Raw genomic sequence first — 19,674 nt, 5'->3', positions numbered from 1 at the left:
AATGGCTGATGACGTTCTTTGTGAGGGAATTCCCTGGCGGTCCGCGAGGAAACTGAAAAGACTTCCGGCCATGATCGTTCCTGTCTCCATTGAGTAGACGCAAGCGTGGGCTGCACAATTTGGCAATCTGCAGACCAAAAATGGATCGCCTAAAGGCAGGAGCGCCTTCACAGTAGTCCACGTGGATCGTTCACCAGTTCTATTGTATAGCGGCAACCTCATCATATCTTTCACACAGCTTCTCCATTTTCCTCCTTCACAGCCACCATCTCATAGCTTGGGCCCTCATCCCTGTTTCTTCCTCTACCCTGCCCCCCTCGAAGATGCTCATCCGTCTTCATTTCCCCTTGTCCTTCTTCTTGCGTCTGTCCTTCGGCTCCCGCCTTTGCTGTACCACCCACTCCAAAAGAAATAGGTCTCAGTTCTCTATATCGACATGCCCATACTCCTAAACTAATCATAACGCCCGCGCTCCCAGCCTGTAATAGCCACCAAAGCAGATTCGTCGGTAAACGTCGCGTATAGAGGGATGTAGTAAGAAGATGCAGAAAATGAAGCGTCAATGCGAAATCTGGAACGAGTTTTGATCGACTGATCAAAAAAAGGAGTATGATGACCCTGGTAGCCGGAAGGTGTACATCAGCACATGAATGTGCCGAGAAAAGGCCAGGTTTGGGGGAAGAGAGATGAAAGCTACGTACGCAAAGAGCGAAACCAATAACCAAACAAAGCCGAGCATCCAACCGATGGTGTTGTCTCCACGGACTGTTCTCCAGTCGAATATGAGAGCCAGATTAAACTTCTGCCCAGCAACCAATGTGGTGAATAATATGATCAGAGAAGCGATAACGTAGTATGAGAGTTGTAGAACGATTATGCTCCGGATGATCTTCAGGGGTGGCAGGTCTGAGAGGGCTCCTGATCTTGGAGGTTTGCGCCGACGTGGTGGCATGGCAGGGAGTAGGAGGATGCTGCTATCAAGGTGGAAAATTCATTGTGTTATACAGCGATGCGCCTTGTTGGTGGCACTGTTGCGAACGAGGCAAGGTGTAAGAAGTGTAAGAAGTGGAGGCAATTTGCGCAGGCAGTCAGTTTGTGAACACATGGGACTTGGAGACAACTTCTCGAAGACCGCACGCCATGACATGACCGGCCTCTAGTTAAACCGCTTTCGGAACTCGCCTCATCTGACTTATGCCTTACCGTAGTCTGTACGCTTACTACAACGGGGCATGAAATATTGTTAGTTCAGCGCTAGTACTACGGTAGGAGGCAGAAGTAGCCATAGTTCGGCGCTAGTATCTTTACCCGGAAACGGCTTGCAAACGAAATAGCTAAGCCCCAAATAGCTAAGCGGTTTTGCGATGACCAATAACTATGGGTCATCTTCTAAGAAGCTTCTAGACATCAATGTGGCGCTGTATCAGAACTAGCTGCTACTAGTGCCGAGCTATGGCTACTTCTGCCTCATACCATAGTACTCCGTATTCTTACTCGAAAACATCTTTTGTACATGATAGCTAAGCCCAGTTCAGATTAAAACGTAAAATTTTTAACCTAAATGGAATGGATGTGCTCAAGTCGAGCTTCACAATACCAAATCACAGCATTGTGATACAGTAACGTTAACTAGCCGCTACTAGCACCAGCCTAACAATACTTATGCCTCCCCCCATACGAGTAGTACTACCTACTACGGTAGGAGGCATAATGTTTCGCACCTGCGCACTAGTAACTACTTGTAACGCCAAGATAAAACGCCACAAAATCGCTCAATTAGAACTAGACTAGTTTTTTCTCAATATCGAGTATGCCGTCCTTCTCCATCTTTCACTGCCTGGCATCTCAAGGAGCTCAGTAAGATAGCTCTCAGGGACTGTATTTTAAGCTGCTAAAATCAACAAAATGCGTGTAGAATGGCTACAGTGAGCATTCGTACAGAGCAACAGGGTATCTGTATGAGCACTGTTAGTGACGTTAATTACTAGTGCGCAGGTGCGAAACATTATGCCTCCTACCGTAGTAGTTTGGAGCTTGATCCCTGCTGCACGTCTTGAGCTGCACCCTTTCTTGGGTCGTGATGATTACAGTTCCTGTGTCGGCCATCTGAGTCACCGTCTTCTCTCCGAAGTCACACTTGAACCACTTCTTCCATCAGTCCCTAGTCCAATCTACCTCCACCCTCCACCCAGCGATGGTCTGGCCCTTCTCCTCCTCCGCTCAAAATACCTCCACAAACCCCAACTCTTCCGGTCCCAAATCCCGCGACGGCGGCTTCATCGCCCCCGACCGCTCCGCGCGTGAAAAGTGCTACGAGTCGCGGGATCGATTGTTCGACTGTCTGGATCGGAACGATATCCTTGACGCGGTGAAAGAGGATGAAAAGAGTAGGCGGGTGTGTAAAGGGGAGAATGGGGTGTATGAGAGGGATTGTGCGAAGGCCTGGGTGAGTGGGTTTCTTCTTTCTTGCGCTGATACGGATGGTCTGAGAGGAGGTGTGACGAATGGATAGCACGCTCATTTTGCGTAGGCAAGGATGGGAGAAGGGGGGGTGGGGCTCGAGAATGCTGTTGAATTGAGGTACAGGCAGCTGCTTGTGAGGAAGATGCTGACAGAAACTTTTGTATAGATAAAATACTTCAAAGAAAAGCGGGTAATGGAATACAATCGAGATAGAACCATAGAGAGGATCAAAGAGGACGATGCGCGGATGGTGGCGAAGCAGAAAGCAGAGAAGAAGGGTCGAGGGTTATTTGGTTGATGTTCCTAGGGCACATCGGATGGAATATACAGTGGAAAACGGGCTGTACATAGATAAGTGGATGCATTTTCAGGAGTTTGGAGCGCACTCATGGTTCAAGACCCTGTACGGTTCCAACAACAGACGATTCAACTCAATTTCGGCCCTCACACCAATGGGTCATGACTCTACTATTCTACCTCCAGTTCAACCCTTGTCAATATATGTCTCTCTCCTCTATCCCCTACTCAAAACCCCAACCACACTCCCAACCATAACAGCAGCCTCCCTCTCCCAATTTACAACAACTCCCTTTCCTCTCTTCACACCAATCCCACCCGGCACCTCACCCCCCCTAAGCACACACTCCCTTATCGCCCCTCCCACCCTCTCGCGATTACTTCTCAACGTCCTCGCCGAAACCCCACCGCGACTTAGTATCTCTTGCACCCTCGCCGAAAGCGCCGCGGCGAGAGAGCGCCAGAAATAAGAGGGCAACGATGACGTATCCAATGACATTAGGAGCGGGACAAGAAGGTTGTTGCTTTCTTTTTCTTTGTCGTCCTTGTCATCATCTGCTTCGTCCCCGATACCTGGCGGTTCTGGTTCCGATTCTCGTGGGTTGGAGCTAGAGGAGGAGGAGGAATTTAAGAAGGGGTGGTGAGGACATTTTATCCCTGAGAGAAGCACCTCCAACGCCGCGATGTTTTGGCATCGCGCGCTTACCTCTAGGAGGGTGCGGTCGAGTGTTGGGAGGGTGGTTAGGGCGCGTGAGATGGAAGCTAGGGAGGAGGTTAGGGCGTTTTGGAGGAATGTTTGGAGGGCTGTGAGGAGGAGGGTTGGGTGAAAGTATGGAATTGTTGATGATTGCCCATTCGACGATGATGGTGGTGCGATCACGTAGGAGAGAAGGTAGAGAATTGTAACTGCGGATGTGGTGCGGGCTTTTGCGTCTTCGGTTTTTTGGTATGTGGTCGTCGTTGACGATACCGCTCCAGCCTGGGTACTCGTGGTGGTGGCGGCCGCTGGAGAGGTGAGGTTGGAGATGCTGAACTCGCGGATGATCTGTTGAGCTTTGTTCTTGATTTTCTCCTCCACAACAGCAAACAAGTCTGTCTTCAGAGTCTTGACAATGTTCACCCTCTGCAACTCTTTCTCCTCTGCTTCGTCATCAACTAGCCCTCTGAATTCCAGAATCGTGTAAGAAGCCCTCACCATCACCCTATGATCCTCCTTGCCAGCTCTCCCTGGCATATTCAGTCCGGCTTCGGAAACCTGAATCTCCAGTTGCCTCCCCAATGCCACTGCCCTCCCCACTTCCCTACCCAACCTCAACACTTCCAGGCTCCTCAAGCTTACCACCCTCATCTTCTCCGCCTCTTTATACCTCTCCAAAACCTCCTTCTCTAGTCTCTCATAATTACTTCTTAGCGTCCCAACCTCGCCCTCTACGACCCCCAGGATACGCTTACTCGCCTCGTCCCTACTCTTCACATAATTCAAGATCGGTAGGGCAGATCTGGTAGTGAGATTGTGGATGTGCGTGTCTATCTCCTGGATGTCAAATAGAACGCGGGATAACGGAGTGGAGAGATCAAGCGTTGTATCGGTAGGGTTGTTGGTGCTGAGGATAAGGCTGTTGGCGAATAATTCCGGCGAGAAAGATGGAGAAAGAAAAGTTTCGTAGTCGACATAGGAAGGTGAATCTGACATCTTGCTCTGCGTTGTGTTTGATAATTTGAATATAGATGATAAGAATTTGTGGAAAGTGTTGCAAATGCTTCTGATATTACGACTGAATTATGAAAAATGTCTCAGATCGTCCTCCTTGAACTCTTCATCGAGAAATCACATTCATGAGCTCAGACTGGCAGAACGCAAGTCTCATCGAAGCGCAATGTGCAGGCATAGAAAAGTAGTCGGAAATGGGTATCCAGGCAGGCGTAGTTGTTGGCTGTCTGCTCCCAAAGACTTGCATTGGTCTTCTAAAACTAAAACTTCCATGGATCGAAAGAGTTGTTACTGGATATGGTGTGATTATAATGCTTATCATAGTTTGGGATTTGGAATGTAAGGTGATATAATACTCGAACCCCGGGGGTGAATTGGTCTAGCTACTTTAACTTTGAGAGAATTCACCAAAGGACAGTCAAGTGTACACAGATGGAAGACTCTGTGTAGTGGTAAGGGAAGTGAAGCGCCACAGTGACACGGAGGTTAGGGTTAGGAATGCCGTCAAGCAGCCACAGTATGCTGTATTGAGTCCTAAAGAGCTCTGTCTAAGCAATGTAACTTGCAGAAGCCACCACCACAGGATGGCAAGCACCGTCTCCCAATACCATAGGGAGGCCTTGACGAAATCTGGTACAGATGCGAAAACACCTTGCTATCATCCTGCACGCTTGCCATGCTTTCCAAGACAGAATACGCTGGTTGTACAGTCAAACAATTCCTTTCAACCTCTTATTGCTCTTCACCCGCCACCAACAGTCCTGTCTCCCTTCGCATCCTCTCCCTCTCCAATTCCATTCTCAACTCTTCATTCACGGCATCACGCTCCTCCAGCCTTTTGCGCGCCCCGCTGCGATCCAACAATCTAGCTTCTCTCTCCGCCTTCAACCTTCGCTCCAATTCCCGCAACCGATGGATCCACTTGTCATGTCCACCAGTAGACGAAGTAGAGGCATCATCTCGTTGATGAAAGGCGGGAATCATAAGCTCGCCCCGATTGTTAGATGTTCTCGAAGTAACGGAGTCGCTTCGTCGACTTCCTCCCCCGTAATCACTCCCATTCAACCCGCCAGAAATATGCTCTACAACGTTTGAGCTATGGTGACGCATCAATGTTGCTGCCATTGCTGCTGAGGCACTGGCAGCTCCAGCATGACGGGTACTTGAGCCCCGTGCTGGAACCGTAGTCCCAGAAAGGGACGGTGTAAAGGAGGGTCCATCAGAAACTATAGAGTTTCGTGACTGGGTCCGAGAATGCTGAGGACGTAGCTGAGCATTCGAGTGCTGTTGTTGAAGAAGGGAAAGTTCTGCCTTTAGAATCCGATTCTCGCCTTTCAGTTTCTGCATCTCTGGTGAGCTTGTCCCTCGGCCTGTACTCTGCATGTTAGGCACCTGCGAGCTCTTCAAATTGTTGAAAAGCTCCTCAACTCGTTCAAGCTTCTTGATCCGCAGCTCCATCGTATGCTCAAGATTCTGGTACTCTTTCCATAAATCACGCTCGAGCCGCTTGATGCGATCCCTAAAAGAGCCCAGTGTTCCTTCAACCTGCTTCGCGGCCAATAGCAGATTTCGACTGAATCCAGGCCAGAACAGCATGTTCCCAATCACTTCTTGACTCGGTAGATTGCCGTTGATCAGGCTGTTGCTGTGTGCCCAGTCTGGTCCGCACATGGCACTCAGTCTTTTCCAGATGGTCAAAAGCACGCTGTTACGTTCACTGAGCTGATCCTTGTATTGTTGATCAAGCTGACTCATGCGACGTCGATCTGATTGCCTGCTGTTTTCTAGATCTGTAATACGAGCGTTGTTTTGGGTGATGGTTCTGGCAGAAGCTGAGTGAGATTTTAAGGCCTGCTCAAACGAATGTTTGTCAGCACGACGAGCCTGTCTTTCCCGATCCAGAAGTTCAGCCATTTTGCGGCATTCCAGTCCTGAAGATTCGAGCAACGAGTCTCGATTCGCCAGAAGCGTTTCCTTCTCATCAAGTCTTTGCCTGGTCATGTCCAGCTCGCCACTAGTAGCATCAAGATCTTTTTGAAGCTTCGTGACGGAAGTGAGCAAGCTGGATCGAGTGCCATTAGTATCACCCAGCAATTCTCGAAGATTGTTTTCAAGCTCCATCAAACGCTCACGCCATGTCGTTGACTCAATCTCACGGGTTGACAAGGCTTTCTTCAAACGACGTATCTCTTCCTTAGCCGCGCCGGCTTCTCGGTTCAAATCATTCACAACTCGCTGCACCTCTTGTTCTTTATTGCCAATAGCTTCATGCTGACGCCGTTCTTCAGACAGACGACGTTCAAGGTCTCTGGAACGATCCTTTTCGGTGCTGAGGGACAGATGGGTTGCTTTCAGCACCGATTCCATATCTCCAATTTTGATCTTATCAGCATCTTGTTCTTCTCGCAGAAAGGCAATCTCATTGTGTGAAGATTCTTGCTGAACGGTCAGTCGTTGAATCTTGGCATTGGCTTCTTCCAGTTCTTTCTCCACATTTTCGAGCTCTCGATTGGCATCGTTCAGCTCTGACTGTACCGTCTTATAGCGAGTCAGATTATTCTGAGCATCTTCCTCCAAGCGGATGATTCCTTCTGATGCTGATCGCATCTCAGCTTGCAAAGCCTTAAAGTTCTCTTCCTGCGCGTGTAAATCCTCTTCTAGACGGCTGTATTCTTCAAGTTTCTGATCGAGTTCATCCCCCAAACCATCAATCTCTTCCTGCGCCTCTGTTTTTAAGACTTGGAATGCGTCCTCAGATTCTTCAAGGGCACGCTCAGCATCATCACGCTGGAGAGTCAAAAGCTGTATTTCCTCGTTGTACTGATCGACATATGTTTGTGCTTGACCTTCAACAGCATCCAAGTCGGCACATACCTCGTCAAGTTGGGTCTTCAGACTCTGGTTCTCCAGTCGCAATTCTGACACTTGATCACGGAGTTCTCCAATCTTAAGCTCGAATGCCTCTCTTTCAGCGTCACTGACACGTGATAATCGGGTGGCGTTGCTCGTACGCGAATGCGATCTGGCTTGGGAGGCAGACCTCTCGAAAATGCTATCCCCTGCCACAGATCTCACCCCGTTGACGCCCAAACGTCCCAGCTTGAGGTCTTCGATTTCTTGATAAAGACGCTCCTTTTCCTTGTTCCTTGATGTGAGTGTTGACACCTGTGCGCTGATGGTTTTCTGTAGCTCCGAGTTTTCATGCTGCAAGCGCTCAAGCTCAGCGACATTTGTAGGAGCTTTGCTACTACTATGGTGGCCTAAATCTGATGCAGACGAGTGTGACATTGAAGAATGAAGCCGATTGTTCTTCCCAAGAGCCGACCGAGTGGGCCCATAAGCATCGTTCTTCATCCGGAAAATCTCATCTCGAAGCTTCTTGTTGTCCTCTTCAGACTGCTCCCGGGCAGCAGTTTCGGCTTCAAGCATATCCTTCCACATATCCCGCTCCTCTCTTGAGCCTACATCAGAGCCTGCAGCCCGTGTCTCGCCTAAGGATCGTACTAACTCGGCAAGTCTTCTCTTCTCGGTCTCTTTGGCAATAGTTTCTGATCGCAACTTCTCAATTTCAACCTCAAAGTTCTCCACCCTATCGCGGAGATAGATAACTTCTTCTTCAGTTGTAGGCGACCTTTCTTCATCTGTAGCATACCCCTGATCTGCTGTAGGAGCATCTTCTTCCTTGAGCCTTTTCTCTAGATCTCGTATCTGCTTTCGAAGGGAGTGATTGTCCCGCTCCAGTCTCAACTTATCGGACTTCAGTTGGACATTTTCCGTAATCATGTCCTTGACGCTATCGTCAGACCGTTTTTGCAGCGCTTGGTCAAGAAAGTGTATCTTCATTTTGAGGTCGAAGTTCTCCTTTCCCAGTCTTTCCACTGTACTCCGATGTTCTTTTAAGGTGAGACTCTTTGACATTCGTGCAGGGCCGGGAGGTATTCCCGCCGTGTTTTTGTCGGGCGAGGTGTCTCTGTGACTTTGACGATATTGCTTCGCAAATGTCCCCGGAATCTCAATGTCGCGTATGTTATTTGCTATTACTGTATCCATTGGCATATCCAGGTCCCGCAATGATGGTTTTGGGGTCAGATAACCCTCACCTATGCTACGCTGCTTGTTTAGTAGGGGGCTCTCCTCGTTCAACGTGCTTAGATCTGTAGCGCCAGTAACTGCTCTACGACTTTTTGTTTCCTCGCCTTCGCTCAGCGCCGAAAGTCCTGATGCAATGCTTCCTAGGCTCGTCGACCTTGACAGAGTCATTTTCGCTTTGCGCTGCAATCGAGGTTCTGGACGGGCTCCTCCTGACTGAAGGGCGTAATCGGCCCCCAACGTCGCATCACTCCCAGTCTCCGTGTTGGAGCTCGTAAGAGAAGAGTAAGAGAATCGTTGACTAGACTGACGCCTACTAAGGTATTTGGGTCTCTTAGATTGATCCGGATGCTGTGAAAGAGATTCTTTTGAATCGTAATTGCCATCACTTAAAGGTGGAATTTTTGGTTCACTGCCATCCATGCCAGGTCTTTGTGGGGCAGATTCTAAGTTTTCGATGCTATTATGATATATGCTTTTTGTTGGTGACACACGACCTTCGTCTTCGTCAGCTGTTTCGTAGCCGCCCAACGTGGTTTGCGATATGACCCTCGAAACAGTCCTAGCCGCTGCTGCTGCGGTCGGCGAGGAGGACATGGTCTCCAGCGACGAAATATTATGAGGTACTGGGGTTGTTATCTCCTCTTCCTTGACATGCTGGCCTGCCTGCTGTTCAGGAGCTGGAGTCTTGTAGGCGCCTGGTGGTGTCTGAGGCGACCGAAAATCACGCTTGTCTTCATTCGATGTCTCACTCTTCATGCCCATAGAAATGCCCGAAGTGCCTGCAGGTGAAGATGCCCTGTCCCTTGCCAGGTCATCTTCCTGATCTTCAGAAGTGAACGTGCTTCTGGTGCCTTGCTCACTCTCGACTATGTGCGAGATATCAGGGATAAAACTCGATTCCACATCCATGAGTTTCTTGTTCATTTCTCCCTCATCTAGGATCGTGCTGTTCCCAGCAACGGCATTGGCATTTTCGGAATAGGAGGGGAGCAAACTGCTGTGTTCGCCAGATAAATGTGGAGAAGAGGCGTGAATGACGCTTCCATCTCTATCGATATTGTCATCACCGGCCTCGGATGCTGATTCGTCCTCTGTCTCGAAGCCTCCTGGTAATCTCGACCTCCTGCGAATCGCCTGCGGTCTGACATTGGCCGAAGCTGACATGACCTCCCACGATTGAGTGAGGTAGGCTCAAAGTGTCGTTCAGCTACCGTTCTGCGAGTCAAGTTTTCGCCACTGTAAGCCGGTATCGCATTGGGATAGTCGCATTGAGAGTTTCGAGGGCAGTAATGACTATGTGGACGCGTTGTGAGTTGCAAATCACGTCCCCACAAGGAAATCGGCGTGCGATGGAGGAACACAGATCAGATCATTTTCATTCTAGCTTACAACAGATTGTCTTGAGCGATGTATGCTCAACACTGCTCGCGCGTTCTTGCACAGATATCAAAAATCTTCTGTCACGATTAATGACGCTCAGGGGAGAGCGGCGCTAAAACCCGTCAAAACACCTTGGTCCAAGCTTTTTGGACGTGCCCACGACCTATTTTCAATATTCAGATCTAACAGAGATCAATAACTAATATACTTAGCAGGTGCGATTTGCACAGGATGTTAGGCTTCGGAATAGACAGCGGGTTTCCTCCTATCTACACGTACCATTGAACAGCACATTATAGCACTGTTTCTCTTTACACCGTTGGAAGTGCACCATTCATCTGGGATTCGGAGAAAGATGACAGAAAGAGGAATACAAACATGCTGCATCGCGCCTGTCAAGAGCTTCGAGCCGGTCGTATTCAGGCTTTGAAAGGATCTTGGAAGACACCGCGTGAAGAGGCTGCACTTCCGAGATAGAACTTGGACATCGCAAATTCAGATTTCTTACTATCAAAATTGAAAGATGCTATCAGTTTGTGCCCGACTCCTTGTTACGAAAGACCCACAATACGGTAAGTACACAGTTCCGCAAATCGACAAAACCTTTCTTTGTGACACCTCACGAGAAATGAGAACAAACCCATGATCTCCTCGATACATGTACGAGGACAGTATGCAGACATTGCAAGCAGCTTGAAAAGGATAATCCCCCATCGAGCATTGATGTAGTCAAGATCACACCACACAGCAAGGTGAATCTTCGCCAGATGAATGTCTTCGCAGGAGGCATCGCAATAACGTGCTTTGTGAGGGCGTTCTGGCATGTTGAGATTAAGAATGCTAAGCTCTCAATTGAGTTTCACAGCAGCGAATCGACGAGAAGACGACTTTATCGATACGGAAGTGGGGCACACTAGTCGGAAGCAACAAGCGAAAAGCAGGTCGGAATGAGGTAGGAAATCGACAGTTTGAGCGCTGTGCAGGCAACCAAGGATGCAGCGTCCATGAAAGGGTTGAAGTTTGCCTTGACTCATGAGAGTAAATGAATATGCTATTCTGCTGTGCTTGGTTCTGTGCCCAGCGTTCCTTGTGTTGACTTGAACTGGATGAGTGAAAGGGAATAGTTCTTCATGAGGATGCCTCCGCATGATGCAGTGTCTTTCGAGTGCCCGGAGGCCCATGGCGTTCGAGAACCCCAGGCACCAGAACTTCAGTTCCTGGCCCAAAGCAGATCTGGACCGCCTTAAGTTTAGTCCCTATGGACCCGACCAATGACCCCCCCGCATCAGGTGTAGACGCCCGAGGGGGGTCCATGGACTTTCGGATTGAGGGTAAATTGGGACGTGCATTGCGGTCCCAATAACAAGAGAATTAAACCGTCACCCGACCCAGAGAAGCGGATATAAGCTGTACCTAGCTGCAGACCGCTTTTTGGAAGGGTGGTGGATGATTGCAAGATACTACACGAAGGAGCTAGCATTGTTTCACTCTCAACCAGCCAAGCAGGTAACAATTCAGCAGGTAGCAGCTGATGAACGTAGACGTGTCTCTGGATTTCGGTCTAGCTTGCGCCTAAGAGGATGGAATGGGATGATGTGGTATCCGAAACGCATCACGGGACAATATACCGCAGCCAAGCCAGTACAAGGATGCTGGAAGCAAAGGAAAGCGAAATCTTTTGTGACTGGAGCACGCCCTCAGATGCGTTGGGTATTAACTATTGAACATGTCGTGAAAATGCTGCACATGGCGTTGCATCAACAACAGTGGACCGCATCCCTGAAGCAAAGGCGTTGGCGAGGTTCTCGTCTGCAATATTATGGTAACTATCAAGAGCTAGATCAATGTGTGGGATTTGACGGCTGGTGCTGGTTTGACTTTGATTTGCAGGTCAGGGTGGCAAGACAAAGACATATGTGCTCATGCACCAAATGTGATTGCTCGACAGCAACTTCGTGATGATTTCCCAAACTTGAAGGAGGGTACCATCTGCCATGGCACCTAGACCAATGGATGCGGTTTAAACTATTCCTCTGACCCCGAGAACTGGTCAGGACGGATGGCACGCATATACACCAAAGCTTTAGCGGCAAATCTGTCAAACAAGTCCTTCGAGAAAGATGCTAATACTGCCGGTTGCTTGTTGCGTGTTGCTGGTTGCTGGCTGTGGGAAAACATCCGCCAAAAGGCATTGCCCCTTGCACACATCATGCCCCACTGCAGCCTAAGGTTTCGTTAGGGATTTGAAGCCAAATTCCCATAACTACGTAGTGAATAACCTAACTCTAGTTGCGCTGATGGTGCCTCGGTTTGACACTTTTCTGTGCCAGTGGCCCTCGAGCTAAGGTAGGTTAGGGACTCGTAGTCGCAGGGTTGGGTGGAATCAAGCCGTAGGCCCACCTCCTGCCCCTCTTACATAGTGCACCTAGCTAGGCCACACATATGTTAGTAGTTCTTGCATACGACAGATCTCAACACATGCCTGATCTTCCCGTCTTCCTACTGTTTGGGACACGCAATACTCCGGCCATTCTCCCGCTTTTGGTCCCATCTATGGTACTATGTCACCGTTGATAATACAGTTCCGATGAGAAAAATATTGACTCTGCTCTTTTACACCGACTCAGTCAGTTTCGCGCCCCTTGACTAACGGGTAGTTGGAGAAGCTGAGCCGCCAAACATCCCCCAAGAGCCGCAGAGGATCGACGGCCGACAGCTAGCCCCCCCAGCCCACCTTATCATCCCATCCTATTGCCCTCGAACTTTTCAAAGCCCGCCACATAATCCCAACCTGTTCAGCTCGACTGCGCGGCTCTCCAGCTATCGATGTTATTGAACACCGATTGAGCATACAACGCTGGTCTCTGCGCAAGCCACCCTCCCAGTGGCTGCTTATAGAGCAGCATCGCAGTCTACGTTGAACCCCACTGCACCCTCAGTCTCTGTCAGTAGCCGATTCAGGAACAGCTCAGCACTGGCGAGAGGGCTGCATTTGGTCTATCTGCGTCGTTCCCTGTGCGAGCGGCCTCTGGGCTGTCCTCAATATCTTCCTCATCCGTCGTGCCAATCCCAAGCGCTGCCGAGCACCTCGTAAAGATGTCGACCATGACTTTCCAACCAGTGAACTCTCCATCACTACAACCAGACCATTCACGAGATTTCCATGATGAATCAAATACTCCGACTACCCCTCGAGCTCGCGCAACGCAGATATCAACTAAGCAGGTCATGGTCGATAGTGGACAGAATCTAACCACAACTGTTGTCACAACGAGCGCTTCAAATCTACCAGGGCAAAGGCCCCTTCCAACCTCACCCTTCGCCACTCAAGCTGAACATGGAACCAAGATAAGCATGTTGCAGAGGGGCGGGTCCAACAATTCGGGTCAATCAACTCAGGCAGCGGAGGAGATGGAGTTGGACGGTTCTGACGAAGAGCAAGATGGTTCTGACAATGAAACAGAGAGCGGGGATCCGGGTAGGTCGTCGAAGAAGAAGAAAGGTCAGAGATTCTTCTGCACAGACTTTCCGCCTTGCAATCTGAGCTTCACTCGCAGTGAGCATCTTGCTCGTCATATTAGGAAGCACACTGGAGAACGGCCCTTTCAGTGTCATTGTAATAGAAGATTTTCACGTCTTGATAATCTTCGCCAGCATGCGCAAACTGTTCATGTCAACGAGGACATACCTGCAGAATCGCTTGCAGCTACTGGCACTCGTTACCAGAGACAAATCAGAACCGAGAAACTGAGGCCAGCTGGCAGTCGAGCGCGCAGCGGGAACCTGGGCAGTCAAGGTGGTCACAGTCGAGGTCACAGCCGAAATCTTTCCGCCTCCAGTATCGGCTCTACTGCTTCCAATTACAGCACCACCGAAACTCGCAGAAGACCACCCCCGTTGTTGATGGCCACAGACGTTACTACTCGACCACAGCTTACCTTAGAACCACCAGGTACGCCTCCATCACATTATCGTGGCTACTCCACCAATTCGCCTGGTGGGATGACGACTCCTACTTCGTCGACATATTCAGCGAACCCAGGTAGCCCGGGATATGGGTCTTTCATGGAATCACCGGTCTCCGGAACCTCTAGAATGGCAGGGTTCTATGGTAGTCGCACTCCTGGCAGACGCCTTTCTGTTCCTTCTAGTGCAAATACCTTTCAAACAGTTCACAACCATACTCAACCTCATCCCTATATGAGCCCTTTACCATCTTCCACAAGCAGCTTTTCGAATAACCCTAGCAATTTTGCCAGTCCGACGTCCTCCCAGTTCTCGTATTCTCGTATGGAGCCTAACATATCTCCTGCTGAGGCTGAGTTGCGACGAAGAACATGGCACCCTTCATCATATGCAGCAAGTGGCTTCAATTACTCTCGACCTGCAACTAGTGGTCTGAGTTTTTCGCAAACTCCTGACGCTTTACAGCCGGCTCTCACACCGTATGCCTCGGCAGCGGCCGGTCAGGCTCCGCGTCTACCGGGGATTGAAAGCTTTGATGAAGTGCGAAATCGTCCTTCCACACCCCCACGTCGCCAACCCAGTCCTATGCTGATCGACACACCTCCACAGTCAACATTGTCCACAAATCATGGTACATTCCAACGTCATGCTCCGCCAGCTTCTGATCATCGAAGAGGGCATTTCTCTTGGGATGGATCGCACCATGGCCCATTCTCGAGACCTGACTTGCAAACAAATCTATCAAGGGACGCGACTTCTTGGGGTCAGCAAACGCTCAACGAAATCCACAACGCTGCATCCCGTCCTATCTTTCAGAACACTGTAGCTACGACTTATCGACCAGGCGGTGTCATAGTGCAGAATGAGCCAACACGCCAAGCTCATGTCGAATCTCCTCCTCCTCAACAACAACAACCACCACCAAATACACCACAGCGCAGCAAGAGACTTGGATGGTACAACGGTCCCCCCAGCGCTGGACCCCGTGGAAGTCAAACCGCGCGAAGGTCTCCAGAGGACTCAAGCAGCAGCGATGGCGTTGTGACACCTGGGACATCAGCAGCAGAAGTTCACCCGGCAATCATGCACAGCAATGGGTATATTGAACCCCACCATCCTGTCCTGCCGGCAGAAGCTCAAGCGGATGTAAGTACGCCACGATCATATCCAGGCAGACGATAACAACCTTTTGATAGGCATGTGTACCAGAGCTCTCTAACCATCCTGCACCACTACGAGGTCAGGCTCATAGGCCGAGCTATATTAGCGGACGGTCGAACACCAACAACGACATGGGTCGTCTTGAGGCACTTGTCGCAGTCGCAACGAGCGAGGATAAGGCAGCTACTGTTGCACGATGAACTCCTTTCTGACCTTTCTGCCGTCCAAGTCCTACTCCTCGGTACACACACGAGCTTCATGACGGGCATGCAACGAGGAAGACTTTTATGAACAACAATCTCACGACTTCTTGATTTGCTTCGAGATTTCTTTCTTTTGAATGCCATTTTCTAGCCTATTTGCACATTCTACATATTGTATGCTACATATGACGGATGACGGGCCAATCGTCGGGTTAGCGGGCGTTCGGTCGAACACTTTTGATTCTCATATACCCACTCTCGTTGGCTGCATTGTTATGATACATCGAGCCTTAATACTCTTATTCGTTGATGCGCCACACTTTATGTTTGATGGTTCCTGCGATCACACTTCCGTTTCAGTATTGTGAATTGATCAGCCTCTTCCAGTACTCAATGCCGGGACCTCTTTCTTTCAAGTTGAGTAGAGACTGCACTCAAGCATAAGCTGAGTATGAGCAAATGTCTTTTATTTATTATGTTGTTTGACGGAAGATGCTTGCAGCCCAGCCATGTTGCTCACCCGTCTGTTTCGGATATTTCTGGTGTGTAATATGTACTACAAGCGGGGCTCAGATTACTTAGCGGGATTGCAGGCGGCAGGTCGAAGCGAAGCATATGCCAAAGCCTCTCTTGTTCGTGCAACATAACATTTTATTAGCAAACACTTCTGACCAGAGTGACATGGCTTTTCCTTGGACTCGGCTCATGCCCGCCATTTCACCAAATCTCCTACTAATGTCCCTGGAAGAACTCCAAGCAGCTGCAGGTACCCGTTCATGGCGGGGCGGAATGAACCACAGCTTGGCGATGCGCTAACTTGTGGGAAAATTCATCACCTTGAAGAAATGGACGGGGAAATGTGAGTACAGACCTCGGGGATGACTGCTTTTAAGAACCAATTGTCAAAGCTTGCGGTGGTGAGTAGGGGAACCATCGAGCCAAGAGCGGTCATTTGAAGGCACCCATAGTACAACACCAACGCACAGAATATCACCACTGGCCTCAAGTTTGCATGAGAAACAAGGCGTGCGGAATATTACCAGCACATGGGCACGAATCTGAGGAGATGGATATGCAGTAGAACAGACAGAATCCAGAATTACCAGAGTTACCAGAATGACCAGAATGACCAGAATTGCTAACGGTGGTTGCCCGATGTTGGAAACACCGCAAACAATGGCACTGGCAGCTTGCCCAGATTTCGCTGTGTTTTGAACTTGAATGTGGATGAGTCCTGCCCTTCCATTCACTGCCTTCCACAACCGGCTTCCTGCATGTTTTCAACCTCCCAACCCACCCTCGATTTTCTCCTTCACCTTTCTCCCCTGGCTACTCAATCTCACACCTACACAGCTTGACACTCGTTCGGCCTTTGACCTTCCAATAATTACTTTCTCCTCAGTTTTTTCCAACTCTTGTCCTTCGCTTGATCTATCTCACTGACCACAGCCTGGCTGCCTCGTCAACTAGACACCGATCTTCCGCTGTTTGACGAAGATCACGATGAAGCTTTACACTATCGTTCAGCTCCTGACTCTTGTGACTACTGCTCTGGCTGGTGTTATCGCAGCGGACAAACGCAATGATATCTCGTAAGTCAGATATCTCAATCCCTCATTTTGGCCTCACTTTCGAGCTGAGCTTGAGGATCGGCGCCACCGATATAAATCCTTCATAAATCACATATCTTTGTCAAAAACAGCGAAAGCCTAGCAAGCTCATACTTCTCAGCTAGAGATGCGTTTGGCTAATCTAGTTGTTTGCTAGCTCCACTCCTTGTGAGGCGGTTGCTCCTACGACAATCACGGTGATGGCAACCCAGAATCAAATACAGATCGAGACTACCACCGAGACTCAAGTCACCACAATCACCGCCCAGCCTGATTCCGTGACCGTTGCCCTCCAGGGTCCTGATGCTATCTCGTCCTCATTGAGCTCGGCCTTTTCAGTAGAGTCTCAACAACTCGAAATCAACAGCCAGTTGGCTCCAAATAATCCTTTCAGATCCCAACATCCGCTCCCAAGTTCAGCCACTCGTTTCACACGAACGCTCATCGTCCCGGTGATCGAAGCCACTAAGACGTTCGCAGCCAGTGGGCAGACTTCTGCAACAGACGTCTACTTTATTGGCGAGAATGATGGAACTACAACTTGGTTGTCAAATCTCATTCCACATGAAAGCATGACTATCGGCACTACCACAGTCACATTGTCTCCTGTCCCTTCTGTATCCACTATCCGCACGGTTCGGTCGAGGGTCACTGAATCGGCTACTCGCACCAACACTCTGACCATGACAGTCGAACGACCAAACGCTGTGGCGTCTGCGAGTGTGGGTGGCTTCGGTGGCGTTGGATATCAAGGCTGGAACACTTCTGCATCGGCTCTGGCTCCGGCTTCAACATCAGCACTTTTGATGGACGGAGGAGGTTCAGGGGTGCTATCATCATTTCAGGTGGTCACCACTCGTCAAAGCTCTGCCATCATTACCACGACTGTGCAAGTTTCTGGCTCTGCGACAAGCCGAGCTCTGCCAACCAACGCTTATGGATCAACTGCGAACATCACATTCCCTACCGCTGGTTATGGGTACGAGAAGCGCTCCGATGTAGATGGTCGTCGACGTGCAGTTTGCGAATGGATCACTGCAACCATGCGCGGAACGCCTGTCTCATGGCCGAACAACTATGATGGTAGCAAGACCGTAAATTGTGCAACTTTTACGTCGTCTACTCAACAATCTCAACCCGCACTACGTACGTAATATTGACTCGATGATGAGGCTGCAGCTAATCACATCGCTAGCTCCTACCATGGTCACTGTCACCGTCACCAGGGGAGAGATGCCATCATCGGACGAAAATCCAGCATCGAGCTCTGCTCCTGCAACACAGACAATCGTGCCCGTTTCATCAACTTCTACTAGTGCTGCTCCAGCTGCGGCAACTTCTTGTGGTGTTTCTGGTGATTTCACTCTTGACGTAGGTCTTTGTAGTACTCTGTTTTGCTCCAGCTGACAGCAGCAGTTCGACACTTTACCTCAGTTCTTTGCACCAGACAATGATACCGCGCCATTCCCTCCAATCTTCAATCCCTACCGACACCTGTTCTTCTCCTCTGGTTGGGCATATGTTCCACCCCCCACAACTCCTGTTGTGCCTCAGAATGGAAGTCACCTAGCAGTCTACGTACCTTCCGCATCTGAGACCAACAGCTCCGTCTCACAGTCACCCAATGCAGGTGACGTGCCGCCTGGCTCTTTTGGTGCTGGTCCTCGTGCTTACGACAACGCATACTGGTTCGACGCAGAGACATTGTATGTCTTCTGTGACAATGGAGCAGAGGACCCAGCTGTAACCTGCGACGTTGTAGTTACAGCCTATCAATGGGACGAGGATACGCAGTCAGAAACTGTTCTTGCAACTCAGCATTTTCCACAGCCACCATGCCCAGGCTACAATAACTGTCGAACTAATGAAATCTTCCTCGATACCCAGTTCCGCGGGTTGAGCAGTCTGAGCTTGTACGCCATCGTCGACGGCAAGCAGAAGATGTTCTTCATTGACACTGTTCAGTTGTCGTGGTGGAACAACACCTGCGAGGCTGGTCGTCGTCGTGCAAGTCAGATATGATCGGCGTCGTCAGCTATCATGTTGGAGGGGGGTTATTGAAAGTTCAAAGAGCGATACAGCAGCCAATGAAGGGAGAAGTAGACGCCTAGGAATGCTGATGTCTTCGAGCCTGCTGGTCTCGTGGTTCAGGCTCAACATGAAAGCCCAGGATGTGAGCTCGATCATTCGTGTCTTTCGCTTGGCATGCATGAGCTTCAGTTTGACAGCTAGAGGCGCAAAAACACGTCTAGCTAGGTAGACTAATCACAGACACTCGCTTGTTTTGTTAGCTTTCTCCATGTGCCTATTTCAAGTCTCCTGTTCATGACGATTTCCCCGCTGGAGTTAGTACAGTACTCAAAGCACGCCCTTAAAAATTACTGTACTTGGCATACCCTCAAGGATACTGCCACCACTGAGGCTGAACAATGATGGTTACCCCTTCAGATAGCCATGTCAATGTTCTAGATTTCATGCTGACATGAGGAGGTGAAATGCAAGTGTGCCTTTTGTCTCTCACCAGTATGTTACAAACAACTCGAGACTGGAAGCGGGTCTCAAAACAGCAGTGACGTCCATGAATAGTGCTCACGCCAATGACTAGCTGGCGGCAGGAATCCTGAGCTTACGTCTAAGTAGATCAGGCCCCGTGCTGGTATTGTATATCTATATTGAAACACGATATTGCACTGATAGAAGTAAGTTGTGGAGTATTAACCTGGCTCCTTAGATACTCATGATTGTGCTGAACATTCGATAAGTACAAATTACAGTTAGTTCTGTTAAAGGG

General features: G+C 49.5%; 5 protein-coding genes across 5 annotated transcripts; 3 read left to right on the top strand and 2 right to left on the bottom strand.

The window, feature by feature from the left end:
• Window positions 1–2,194: 2,194 nt before the first annotated feature.
• On the top strand, window positions 2,195–2,761 carry EPUS_00235 (uncharacterized protein; the record flags this gene model as incomplete). The annotated part of the gene is made up of 2 exons (XM_007789264.1): window positions 2,195–2,446; window positions 2,630–2,761. The coding sequence occupies 2 exons, from the start codon at window positions 2,195–2,197 to the stop codon at window positions 2,759–2,761; spliced, it is 384 nt and encodes a 127-aa protein (XP_007787454.1).
• Window positions 2,762–2,977: 216 nt separating this feature from the next.
• Window positions 2,978–4,453, bottom strand: EPUS_00234 (uncharacterized protein; the record flags this gene model as incomplete). Its single annotated transcript, XM_007789263.1, has 1 exon — window positions 2,978–4,453. The coding sequence occupies one exon, from the start codon at window positions 4,451–4,453 to the stop codon at window positions 2,978–2,980; it is 1,476 nt and encodes a 491-aa protein (XP_007787453.1).
• Window positions 4,454–5,203: 750 nt separating this feature from the next.
• On the bottom strand, window positions 5,204–9,727 carry EPUS_00233 (uncharacterized protein; the record flags this gene model as incomplete). Its single annotated transcript, XM_007789262.1, has 1 exon — window positions 5,204–9,727. One exon carries the CDS (start codon window positions 9,725–9,727, stop codon window positions 5,204–5,206), a length of 4,524 nt encoding a protein of 1,507 aa, XP_007787452.1.
• Window positions 9,728–13,048: 3,321 nt separating this feature from the next.
• EPUS_00232 (uncharacterized protein) lies at window positions 13,049–15,270 on the top strand (the record flags this gene model as incomplete). The annotated part of the gene is made up of 2 exons (XM_007789261.1): window positions 13,049–15,055; window positions 15,106–15,270. The coding sequence occupies 2 exons, from the start codon at window positions 13,049–13,051 to the stop codon at window positions 15,268–15,270; spliced, it is 2,172 nt and encodes a 723-aa protein (XP_007787451.1).
• Window positions 15,271–16,776: 1,506 nt separating this feature from the next.
• On the top strand, window positions 16,777–18,905 carry EPUS_00231 (uncharacterized protein; the record flags this gene model as incomplete). The annotated part of the gene is made up of 4 exons (XM_007789260.1): window positions 16,777–16,865; window positions 17,041–18,029; window positions 18,079–18,254; window positions 18,300–18,905. The coding sequence occupies 4 exons, from the start codon at window positions 16,777–16,779 to the stop codon at window positions 18,903–18,905; spliced, it is 1,860 nt and encodes a 619-aa protein (XP_007787450.1).
• Window positions 18,906–19,674: the final 769 nt, after the last annotated feature.

This window comes from Endocarpon pusillum (genome assembly GCF_000464535.1).
Source record: "Endocarpon pusillum Z07020 unplaced genomic scaffold C734253, whole genome shotgun sequence".
Classification (NCBI taxonomy): domain Eukaryota; kingdom Fungi; phylum Ascomycota; class Eurotiomycetes; order Verrucariales; family Verrucariaceae; genus Endocarpon; species Endocarpon pusillum.
This window is presented reverse-complemented; position numbering and strand designations above follow the sequence as displayed.